The sequence below is a fragment of the Engystomops pustulosus genome, chromosome 1 (assembly GCF_040894005.1).
Source record: "Engystomops pustulosus chromosome 1, aEngPut4.maternal, whole genome shotgun sequence".
In the NCBI taxonomy this organism is placed as follows: Eukaryota; Metazoa; Chordata; class Amphibia; order Anura; family Leptodactylidae; genus Engystomops; species Engystomops pustulosus.
Genome location: NC_092411.1, coordinates 159,183,296 through 159,196,274, shown reverse-complemented (window position 1 = coordinate 159,196,274; position 12,979 = coordinate 159,183,296). Strand labels below are relative to the sequence as shown.

The window sequence follows — 12,979 nt, the reverse complement described above, 5'->3', positions numbered from 1 at the left end:
TGTACATCCTAGTAATGGTATTTTATTTCATGCCATATCCTGGGAAGTGGCAAAAAACTCCAAATGTGGTGAAATTAAAAAAAAACACATTTTCACCATTTTCTTGTGGGCTCTTCTTTTGCGGCTTTCACTGTTTCATTTATTTTTCAGATTGGTACGATCAAATTCATATACCGTATATTCCGGCGTATAAGACGACCTGGTGTATAAGACGACCCCCCTACTTTCCTGTTTAAAATATAGAGTTAAAGATATATTCGCCGTATAAGACTACCCCTTTTCCAACGCATACAAAACACCGGTAAAAATTTAAAAAAAAACAGATTTGAATTTAACATGGTCCTTTTTTTAATGTAAATTCTTATGACATGCAGGTATATAGCAGGAAAACTGTCGCTCATAAACATAAGGCATACAACAACAACATTACCATTACAGCACAGCCCCCAGTAGTATACAGCACAGCCCCCAGTAGTATACAGCATAGCCCCCAGTAGTATACAGCACTGCCCCCAGTAGTATACAGCACAGCCCCCAGTAGTATACAGCACAGCCCCCAGTAGTATACAGCACTGCCTCCAGTAGTATACAGCACAGCCCCCAGTAGTATACAGCACTGCCCCCAGTAGTATACAGCACAGCCCTCAGTAGTATACAGCCCAGCCCAGCATTAAAAAAAAAAAAAAACCTTATATACTCACCCTCCGGTGGCCCCGATGTCTGCGCTGCTCCCCCGATGTCCGCGCGGCTCGTCTTCAGTGTTCCGCGCTGTCTTCTTTCTTCTGCCGGGCGCCGCCATTGATCTTCCGCGGCAGGCGCCTAGTATGACGCGCCGCTGCTGACGTCATACTAGGCGCCGCCCCGGGGAAAAGCATGGCGGCGCCCAGCAGAAGAAAGAAGACGGCGCGGAAGACTGAAGACAGCACAGCGCGGACAACGGGGCCAACGGAGGGTGAGTATGCGCCCCGATGTCTTTTTGAGGCTGCCATCGCTGTGCAAACACCCACGATCGGTGCTAGCACCGATCGCGGGTGTTACCGGTAAGCCTTTGCTGCAATATGCAGCAAAGACTTACCGGCTATGGAGAGGGCTCAGCCCGTGAGCCCTCTCCATGCACCGGGACCCGACCGCCGCCGTATAAGACGATTACCGGCGTATAAGACGACCCCAGAGAAGACAGAAGATTTTTCTGTCTTCAAAAGTCGTCTTATACGCCGGTATATACGGTAAGTTTTATTATGTTATAAAAGATTTTTAAAAATTAAAACCTATTGTACAAAAAATATTTTTGTTTCAACTTTTTGTAGCTAATAACTTTTTCATACTACAGTACAGTGGATGGAGGTATGAAATATGGCATTTTTTTGCAGGACAGAATTATGTTTTCATTTGGGGACTTTACTACCTATTTATCACTTTTTATTAAATTGTGTAAGTGTTGCAAAATGAAAAATATTGATTCAGACATTTGGGTGCTATTATGGGCTTCACCAATGGAAATAACCATTTTTATATTTCGATAGGAAATTTTGGGACTTGCCAATACCTCATAACAGGTCCTGGAGTCTTATATAGACTCCAAGCTAGCATAATTACAGATATCCGCCCATTGATGTCACGGAGTGTGATGATCTGAGGCAATATGGCAGCACCCATGCATCACTGGCTTTAAAATGCTAGCTTTGCCGGAGGCATTCAATGGATTAACACCCACGATTAGTGCAGCGACTGGTTAAAGAATGTATCTAAGAATGTGATTTCCTTTTAGTCCCTCATCTAGTGAAATTCAAATGTTTTATATTTTCCACCAGTGGTCATTTATAATACTGGCTGGACCACTTGTGTCACCCCCTCATCCACATAGTCTGTAAGCTCTTGTGAGCAGGGCCCTCACTCCTATTGTTCCATATGACTGTTTGTACTCTGTAATGTAATATTATATTTGTACATGTCCCCTATGATTTGTAAAGCGCTGCAGAATTTGGCGCTATATAAAGATTATTATTATTACAAATTTTTCCGACACAAAGCATAAAAATTAAAAGACTCGTTAATCTACTTTAAAATTATGCTAATGAGGCCAAAGGGCTACAGGAGGTTAGGCTTTCTTCCTAAAAGTGAGAAGTGTTTCTGAAAGCTTTTTTGAAGTCCATGGGAAGTACAGGAAAGAGCAGTTGCTATCTTATGGCAGCCAGGCACCTGCTCTAACAATCCAGATTGGAATAAGTCCCTACCCAGACTGTTTAACCCCCTAAATCCCTTGGTCAATGCAGTGACTGTAGGAGTTACATGCAGAACATTTAGAATCTTGAAAACTGCTAATTTTTCCATATTTTCACCTAATTCCCTATATTTTCACAAATAAATGCAAAACATATCAACCATATCAACACATCCAACTTGTACATGAGAAAGTACAACTTGTCATTGGAAAACAATCTCACAACTACCTGGGTATGTTAAAGTGCCACATGGCAGTTTTGAAAAATATGGCTTGGTGATCAAGGTGAAGTTAACTTCATCACTAACGGGGTGATTAAGTATATTCCAAAACTTTACTTTTATCAACCTTTTTTAAGCAATAAAAATGATTTAGCTACACTTAACCAGGAATGTTATTGTTGATCTATCAGTATGATTCATTTTAATTTTACTGGTGGTAATGAAAAGGGGTGATCATTTACCTTTTTAATTTATTTTACTTACAATATTTTGCAGCTGCAAGATTGCATCTACTTAGTAGTGAATGAATAGACATTGGGAACATTGTCTCCTGTTGTAGACACTAAGCCATTATGCACTGTTAAAGTAAAGGACCATGGCTACATTGCAGCTGCAACTAGCAAGGCCTGACAAATAGTCTATTAAAATAAACTTTGCATATTGGAATCTGTAAAGAAAGTAATGATTTTACTGTCCAGTGTTCTAAAGCTAAATTATGTATTCTTTCCTTAGAGTGTATGGAGTGCTTAAAGGGGTTATCCGGGTTTAAAAATTTTTTGTTATGGCCGGGCTGGGGAGGGCTAGTTAAACATAATAAACATGGACTTACCTCCTCCGGCGCCGCCGATGTCCCGCGCCGCGGTCACTTCGATCCGTGCCCCTGTAAACAAACAGGGGCACGGAAGCCGCGTACAGGGAGCTTCCGGTCCGCGTTATGGGCGGCTCCTCCCATCCATCCCTATCTCTCAGCGTTGTAAGCGCTGGGAGATGGTGCGCATGGGAGCTTCCGGCCGGCCGGAAGCTCCCTGTGCGCCCTTGTACTGAAACCGGCGCACGGAGAAGACGGGCCGCGGCGCGGGACATCGGCAGCACCGGAGGAGGTAAGTACATGTTTATTATGTTTAAATAGCCCTCCCCACCCCGGCCATAAAAAATTTTTTAAACCCGGATAACCCCTTTAATTAAAGAATTGTTGAATGAATTGTTAAGACACCAACAACTGTGATAATGCCCATTGATTAATGTCCCAATTTCCTTCTTATGGGATACTCTTACCACAGAACAATATCTAAAATATGTCTATTTTCGACATTCTGCTTGCTTTAATGGTCACCTAGCCATGAGTTCATAATGATGATAATAGTGTAATTTGAGTAATGCATGGACAGTGGAACCTCCAGAGTGAGAGGCACTTTATGCATTAGCCAAATAGAGGAGATGTTCGGGATGATTTAGTAGGATCAGTTGACTTCTCATAACCAACTAACTTTCCCTTGACATCTGTCGAAAAACAATAAACATTGAAAAACAATAATGTTTTGTGACACAAAAAAATTGATTAGCACATTATTCTTTGGGTTTAGAATCTTCAGTGTCAGTTTAAAGGTATATGTTTGATTATCATATTTGAGTGGTTATTTGTAATAACTGGGGGTTGTTATTTCTATTAATTTGGCACCGCTCCCCCATCCCTCCTCCTCTCCCATTTATCTGCATGCAGCCTAAGACTGTGAAGAATGATTGGAAGTAGTAGTGAAATCTTTTAGAAGTCATTATGTTTCCTTGCCCATGTCCACATTGGATGTAAGCAAATAATTATTTTGCATAAACTGTGGTCAGGATATTCTATCGGAACAGTGCAGGGTGCACCAAATTCATGAAGAACGTGCACCAGAAATCCTGAATCTGGCACCTTCCGCACACTACACAGGCATAGTGCAGTTTGCACTGTTCTAAGTAAATGTTCCGCATTATGTTTTCTCGAAAGTTTATTTGTGTTAAGGTTTTTAATCTATATTATTCTAGTTTTGCTAAGCTTTGTATTTATTATTAAAGGGGTATTCTGGGAATATGAAGGTCTGATACAAAAACCCATGATGCTATAAATAAATTAATATAACAAAACTCAACGTCATTAGTCACAAAATGGAGCTTAAATAGTTTCATTTTATGATTCACAAAATTTTATTGCCTCTCTAAAGTATGTGGAGTTATCACCAAGATGTCGCCACTGGAAACTACAGGTTCCATGATCCTTTAGTTCTCAGTAACTCCTCCTACCTCATATGCTCTGCTCCCGGTGATGATCTAACAGACTTTCTTGCTCTGTTACCACAGTAATGATGGGTAACTGCCATCCCTGCACATCACCACAACACTGCCCATACTGGATGCACTGCAACCAATTGACTACAGCCAAATGTAGTAGTGATCACATGACCTGCCCAGGCAGATCCAGGACATGTGATGTGGACATGTGACCAGCGGTGATCTTGTATGTGTCTGCTCGGCATGGAGGAAATCACCGGACTGATTAAAGGGCCAGTAGCATTTTAATTCTTCATTACATTGTATGTCCACAGAATTTTTCTGCTTAGGGGACCAAAATTTTAAATAACAGCTAATTATTAACTAGCTTATATTTTATGCTGATTCCTGGAATACCCCTTTAATAATAATCAGCCTTTCTCTTTCGAAGATATACAGTATAAATTCATTCACTCACTTACGTAGAAGAACTCATAGACGGTAAGCTGTTGTGAACAGGGACCTCACTCCTATTGTTTCCTATGACTGTTATTACTCTGTAATGTCTTATTTTATTTGTATGCTCCCCAGAATCTGTGAAGTGCTACAGAATTTGATGGTGCTATTTAAATAAGGATTATTCTTATTAACTTACCTTGGAAAGTCCTCATCCTGCCATTCTTCTTTAACTTCCACGTCAACATTTTCCATACGCAATGTGGCCTCTGTAGTTCCCATCACTTTTGTAGTATTCAGCGGTTAAGTATACAACACCAGCTAAGGACCCTAAAAAAGTTACAATTGGTATTATACAGCTTTAACACAATTTGTAATAAATGAGTTTGTCTTATTTCTCGCAGTTACTGCTATGCTGCTCCTTACATTTATCCTACAGATATGAGCCAAAGTAAGACCAATATATATTACAACAAGTTTATAATGCAATTTATGCAATTTTGGATGTAAGTGATTTAATGTCTCAAAAAACTTAGAAGCCATTCAAAATACCAAACTAAAAAGGCCCTCATGTTTACCTCACCATTCTTGTGCTTTTCTGTATGTATTATTTTAAGTGGTGCTAAATTACTAATAATACAGTTGTCCAAACTGAGTTTATTTATTATGCTTGTACTGCTTGATATCAATATAGTTTCTAATATTGTCCTATATTACACATCTGGTCTAAGCACTGAATGGTATATAATTTACCATAAAGTATAATTACAAAGTAAATATTACAAAGAAGGTTTCCTAAACCTAATGTATAATTACTATCAACATCCTTGTATAAGTGTCTTATTAAACTTCTCCATTTAAGTAAAGGACACTAAATTCCTCTCACAAAAAGGATGTGCTGTTGGTAAATCTTTCTGTTAAGGGAGAAATGTACAACAAATGATATTGAGAAGAATGGTCATTAACAACTGGAGTCCTACCTGTCACCCCAGAGGAGTCAGTCGATCACAAAATAAATAATCATGTAAAATGGCTACGCAGAAATGTCTTCCACCTCAGCCCTCATCTGCCAGGAGATCATCTCTGAAATGATTCATTTAAATCCCGGAGAATGGGGCACTTTTTCTGTGCACTGAAAGGCCTGAAAAGATGCTGCAATCCCTCATTTTTGGGACGTGCTATGTGAATCAGTCCTCATCACAGTGGTCTTGTGTATAGAATTGATGTGCAGGGCTCTGTATCATCATCTCACAGCTGGTACAGGTTTAGCAGCTGATGCACCAGCTATTGTGAACATGCAATGGAGGAGACAGGAAGAAAGGAGGAGGAGGGGGATTGATTCTCCATTAGCTACCACCCCTCCCTCTATGAATTAAAGGCAAGCTTTGATTGGATAGAGAATGGCAGCATCCTAGCATCCTAGCAAACGAGAAAGCTTCTATCAAGCAGATAGAGGATGGAAAAGCTTTTAGAGGCATACTGATGGATTAACTCCTATGTTTCTGAAGATACCGATAGTATTGTAAGTGTTGCGTGAAAGGGAACACACAATTTTAGGTATGTTATAAAACAAGACTAAAATTACACATACAAAGAGATTGGCCTATTTTATGGTGTTTACACTGTTTACATTGTAATATATATATTTTTTAAATCTTACTGTATCTCTTACATCTTATGTATGTTATAGTCCCCAGGTTATTACTGCTTATGTCTTGAGATTTTCCTTTGTTTTGTGCAACAAATAAAATGCTTCTATAGAGAACGAAATGAAATCCAATGCCACACACTTCATAAGAATGGTATATTACTAGAGATGAGCGAACATACTCGTCCGAGCTTGATGCTCGTTCGAGCATTAGCGTACTCGAAACTGCTCGTTGCTCGGACGAATACTTCGCCCGCTCGAGAAAATGGCAGCTCCCGCCGTTTTGCTTTTTGGCGGCCAGAAACAGAGCCAATCACAAGCCAGGAGACTCTGCACTCCACCCAGCATGACGTGGTACCCTTACACGTCGATAGCAGTGGTTATACTTTTTTTTTTTTTTATTTGCAGCTAGTACCATATTGTGAGGAATTTGCAGGGGGACTTGCTACCGTTGTGTTTAGCTCTTAGTGACACACATATCCACCTCAAACACCAAAGTGGGAAAATTTATTAGGGGTTTGATTTCAATTAGGCACAGTCTGCCATTTACTTTTTATTTTACGTTTATTTTTTCATAACTCAGCGTCATCTCATCTGGCATAGCAGTATGCTTTCATACTTGGCTAGAAAATAACCATAGGAGAATCCAAACGGCTTACTTAGGCCTACAATAGCGTTATATATTTTATTTCTGGTTGATCTGCTGGTGGCTGTCCTTTCTTGTTACAGTGCATCTACTACCATATTGTGAGGAATTTGTAGTGAGACTTGCGACCGTTGTGTTTAGCGCTTAGTGACGCACATATCCATCGCAAAGACCGAAGTGGGAAAATTTATTAGGGGTTTGATTTCAATTAGGCACAGTCTGCCATTTACTTTTTATTTTACGTTTATTTCGTAACTCAGCTTCATCTCATCTGGCATAGCAGTGTGCTTTCATACTTGGCTAGAAAATAGCCATAGCAATAGGATAGCATCGTTTGGTTTTAAAAACTAAAAAACACAAAAAAAAGTTAAAAAAAATTTAAAGTTATAACTTTAATTTTCAAAATGTTTAACCCGAGGGCTAGGGGTAGAGGACGAGGGCGGGACGTGGGCGTCCAACTACTGCAGGGGTCAGAGGCCGTGGTCCTGGGCGGGGTGAGACACCACCTGCTGATGAGGGAGCAGGGGAACGCCGCAGAGCTACACTCCCTAGGTTCATGTCTGAAGTTACTGGGACTCGTGGTAGAGCACTGTTGAGGCCAGAACAGTGCGAACAGGTGATGTCGTGGATTGCCGACAATGCTTCGAGCAATTTGTCCACCAGTCAGTCTTCCACGCAGTCCACCCATGTCACCGAAATCGGCACTCCTCCAGCTCCTGCACCTCAGCCTCCTCCCCCCCAGTCTGCCTTTCCCAGGAAAATTTGGCATTTGTACCGGCATACTCTGAGGAACTGTTTTCTGGACCCTTCCCACAGTCACAAACCACTTGTCCGGTTGCTGCTGAGCAATTTTCCGATGCCCAGGTTTTCCACCAGTCGCAGTCTGTGGGTGATGATGACCTTCTTGACGTAGTGGAAGAAGTGTGTAAAGAGGTGTCCGACGATGAGGAGACACGGTTGTCAGACAGTGGTGAAGTTGTTGTCAGGGCAGGAAGTCCGAGGGGGGAGCAGACTGAGGGATCGGAGGATGATGAGGTGACAGACCCAAGCTGGGTTGAGTGGCCGGGTGAACACAGTGCTTCTGAGACGGAGGAGAGTCCTCGACCAGAACAGGTTGGAAGAGGCAGTGGTGGGGCCAGACGGAGAGGCAGGGCCAGAGCAGGTTCATCAGTGCCAAATGTGTCACGTAGTGAAGCTCCCGTGGCGAGGGCTCCCGCGGCGAGGGCTAGATTTTCAGAAGTCTGGAGGTTCTTTAAGGAAACACCGGATGACCGACGGACTGTGGTGTGCAACCTTTGCCAAACCAGGATCAGCAGAGGTTCCACCACTACTAGCTTAACTACCACCAGTATGCGCAGGCATATGAATGCTAAACACCCCACTCAGTGGCACCAAGCCCGTTCACCTCCGGCCGTGCACACCACTGCTCCTTCCCCTGTGTCAGCTGATAGTCAGCCCCCTGCCCAGGACCCTGGCACAAAAACCCCATAGTCGCCTCCACGATCCTCCACAGCATCCACCACCGTTCAGCTCTCCATACCCCAGACGCTGGAGCGGAAATGGAAATATAGTGCAACCCACCCGCACGCCCAAGCCCTTAATGTCCACATCTCCAGATTGCTTAGCCTGGAGATGCTGCCCTATAGGCTAGTAGAGACCGAGGCCTTTCGCAACCTCATGGCGGCGGCCGCCCCTCGGTATTCGGTCCCCAGCCGTCACTACTTTTCCCGATGTGCCGTCCCAGCCCTGCACCAGCACGTGTCAGACAACATCATCCGTGCCCTGACCAACGCCGTTTCTGACAAGGTCCACCTGACCACGGACACGTGGACGAGTGCTGCCGGGCAGGGCCACTATATATCGCTGACGGCACATTGGGTTAACTTGGTGGAGGCTGGGACCGAGTCTGACCCTGGGGCTGGTCATATACTGCCGACGCCGAGGATTGCGGGGCCTACCTCGGTCCAGGTCTTTCAGGCCTACTATGCCTCCTCCTCCTCCCACCCCTCCTCCACCTCCTCCTCCGAACTACCATCCCTGGGCATGGCGCCATCAGTCGCTAGCTCTAGGCACAGCAGCAGTGCCGTCGCTAAGCGACAGCAGGCGGAGCTCAAACTGCTGAGCCTAGGCGATAAAAGGCACACCGCCCAAGAACTATTACAGGGCATCACGGCGCAGACTGATCTGTGGCTGGCACCGCTGAACCTGAAGCCAGGCATGGTTGTGTGTGACAACGGCCGTAACCTGGTGGCGGCTCTGCAACTCGGCAGACTGACACATGTGCCATGCCTGGCCCATGTGTTAAATCTGATAGTTCAGCGTTTCCTCAAGACATACCCCAATCTGTCTGATTTGCTCACGAAGGTGCGCCGCATCTGTGCGCATTTCAGGAAGTCCAGCACAGATGCTGCCACTCTCAGGGCAGCGCAGCGCCGCCTCCAACTGCCCGCTCACTGACTGTTGTGCGACGTGCCCACGAGGTGGAATTCAACATTAACCATGTTATCCAGAGTTTACCAGCAGCGCAGAGCGATTGTAGACTGCCAGATGTCAACTTCCACCAGAACTGGTAGTCAGGTCAGTCAGCTTCCTCAAGTCTACAATGAGGAGTGGACGTGGATGTCTGATATCTGTCAGGTGCTGAGTAACTTTGAGGAGTCAACACAGATGGTCAGTGGCAATGCCGCCATCATCAGCCTCACCATCCCGCTGCTTGGCCTGTTGAAAAACTCTCTGATCAGCATGAAGTCGGAAGCTTTGCGCTCGTCACAAGAGACGGGGGAAGAAGATTCCCTTGTTGATAGCCAAAGCACCCTCAGGTCTGTTTCTCAGCGCATATCGGAGGAGGTGGAGGAGGATGAGGAGGAAGAGGAGGAGAATGTTGGCGAGACACAAGAGGGGAGCATTGCTCAGACCTTCACTGTTCAGCGTGTATGGGCAGAAGAAGAGGAGTTGGAGGAGGAGGAGATGGACAGTCAGGCCAGTGAGGGGAGTGAATTCTTGAGAGTTGGTACTCTGGCGCATATGGCAGATTTCATGCTAGGCTGTCTATCCCGTGACCCTCGCGTTCAAAGAATTTATTCCAGCACCGATTACTGGGTATTCACTCTCCTGGACCCACGGTACAAGCAAAATCTTTCCACTCTCATCCCTGGAGAGGAAAGGAGTGTGAGAATGCATGAATACCAGCAGGCCCTGGTGCACAAGCTGAAACAGTATTTCCCTTCTGACAGAGTGCGTAGTTCTGCGGGACAAGTAACGAGGGAGAGTAGGCGAGCTGGCAGCTTGTCCAGCACTGGCAAGGGTACGCTTTACAAGGCTTTTGCCAGCTTAATGTCACCCCAGCAAGACACTGTCACCTGTCCCCAGTCTCGGCAGAGTAGGGCTGATCTTTACAGAAAGATGGTGAGGGAGTACGTAGCTGACCATACCATCGTCCTAAATGATCACACAGCTCCCTACAACTACTGGGTTTCAAAGCTGGACATGTGGCACGAACTGGCGCTGTACGCCTTGGAGGTTCTTGCCTGCCCTGCCGCTAGCGTGTTGTCCGAGCAGGTTTTCAGTGCAGCTGGTGGCATCATCACCGATAAGCGTACACGCCTGTCGACTGACAGCGCTGACAGGCTGACGCTTATTAAGATGAATAAAGCCTGGATTTCTCGTAATTTCCAATCTCCACCAGGTGAAGGAAGCTCAACCTGAATAATTTATGCACTCCTCCTCCTCATTTTCCTCCTTCTCCTCCTCTTTGTACACTAAAGCAGAGGAAACTGGCTATTTTTTGACAGGGCCCACTGGCTCTAGCTATAGTACTTTATGCATTTAATTTTTCTGGAGGGCCACCTACCCGGTCCTCTGTTTTAAACAATTTTTGGGACTGCCACATACAGGCACTCAATCTATTCAATTTTTCTGGAGGGCCACCTACCTGCTCCTCTGGTTTGAAAACTTTTTTGGACTGCCACATACAGGCACTCAATCTATTTCATTTTTCTGGAGGGACACCTACCTGCTCCTCTGGTTTGAAAACTTTTTTTGGCTGCCACATACAGGCACTCAATCTATTTCATTTTTCTGGAGGGCCACCTACCTGCTCCTCTGGTTTGAAAACTTTTTTGGACTGCCACATACAGGCACTCAATCTATTTCATTTTTCTGGAGGGCCACCTACCTGCTCCTCTGGTTTGAAAACTTTTTTGGACTGCCACATACAGGCACTATCCAAATTAAATTGTCTCCATAGCAGCCTCCACACGTTGTCTCCACTGCTACCTCCAAAAGTCGTCCATATAGCTGCCTCCATACATCGTCCCCTTATCAAACGAGGTGTGTCAGGCAGAAATTTGGGTTGTTTTCATGGCTTCCACATCAAACTTGTTAACTTTGTCGCCACCCTGCTGTGTAATCCACAAAATATACTGGCAAACTTTTATCATTTACCAATATTATTTCAGCGCTTCTTGCGCATCTGTTTACATTCCCCTCACCCGCCATATCCTAAACTTATAAGAAACGCTACTACACTTGATCTTATACAAAAGGTTCTTAGAAGTGCTGTTTGGGGAGTAGCCTAGAGACAGGGGCTTGGATTGGCGAAAGCTCGCCTGGCTGCGGAGCGCCAGCTCCATCTCAAGATCCAACTAACATAGTTTTAACTGCAGCACCTTTAATCTACTACTAGTTCACTGCCTCCATACATCGTCCCCTTATCAAACGAGCTGTGTCAGGCAGAATTTTCAGGTGTTTCACCAGATACATAGTGGAACGCGGCCCATCTGTCACCGCCATGCTGGAGACCTGAAGTTGCAATCATAGCAGCGCAATATGAATGCCCCATACTGTCGCTCTTAATCATGGAAGTTGTCTCCATGGCTGCCTCCACATGTCGTCCCCTTATCAAAAGAGCTGTGTCAGGCTCATTTTTCGGGTGTTTCACCAGATACGTTATGGAACTTGGTCACTATGTCGCCACCATGCTGTGTTATCGACTAAATATACCTTCAACCTTTTGTTCACATAGGAAATCATTTCACCTCCTTTGGTGAAACCTGAGTCCATTTAGGGTATGTCGCCATGACACTCTCTAGCCTGCTGCCGCTGCCTCTGCATGCCGTCCCCTATAGTGTCAGGGTCAATTATTGGATGTTTTAGATGCTATCTAGCCTCATTAGGTCACTCTGTCATGGCCATGCTGTTGCCCATAATTTTGGCATAATGGTGCGATTAAGCAGCCTCAGAGGCATCCATGCATGCTGCCCCTGCTGTTTCCTGTCCATTTCCGTGGTGTTTCCATCCTTTTCTGAGGTTCCCAGGTGTTTGGCCAAGCTTCCCTGTGCAGAGTCTTGGTCCCCTTGAAAAATGCTCGAGTCTCCCATTGACTTCAATGGGGCTCGTTATTCGAGACGAGCACTTGAGCATCGGGAAAAGTTCGTCTCGAATAACGAGTACCCGAGCATTTTAGTGCTCGCTCATCTCTATATATTACGAACCAATGAAATGAGATTAATACAAACCCCTTAACGAGCAGGTACTTTTTTTGTTTTTGCATTTTCATTTTTCACTCCCCACCTTCAAAAATCCATAACTTGTGTAGAGAGCTGTGTGAGATCTTGTTTTCTGCTTTACTGGGAAGCAGGAAAAAAATTCCAAATGCAGTAAAATTTGTGAAAAAATGCATTTGCACTGTTGTCTTGTGGGCTTGGATTTTACGGCTTTCACTGTGCGCCCCAAATGACATGTCTTCTTTATTCTTTGGG

At 44.6% G+C, this 12,979-nt stretch overlaps 1 protein-coding gene across 1 annotated transcript in view; it reads right to left on the bottom strand.

Annotated features, from left to right (window-relative positions):
* ATCAY (ATCAY kinesin light chain interacting caytaxin) overlaps positions 1-6,256 on the bottom strand; it is a 46,365-nt gene extending 40,109 nt beyond the window's left edge. The window contains exons 1-2 of the mRNA XM_072113121.1: positions 5,907-6,256; positions 5,126-5,256 (exon numbers count right to left, since the gene is read on the bottom strand). Of these exons, the coding sequence (XP_071969222.1) occupies positions 5,126-5,208 (83 nt within the window). The 5' untranslated portion in view covers positions 5,209-5,256; positions 5,907-6,256. The remainder of the gene's footprint in view (positions 1-5,125; positions 5,257-5,906) is intronic.
* Positions 6,257-12,979: the final 6,723 nt, after the last annotated feature.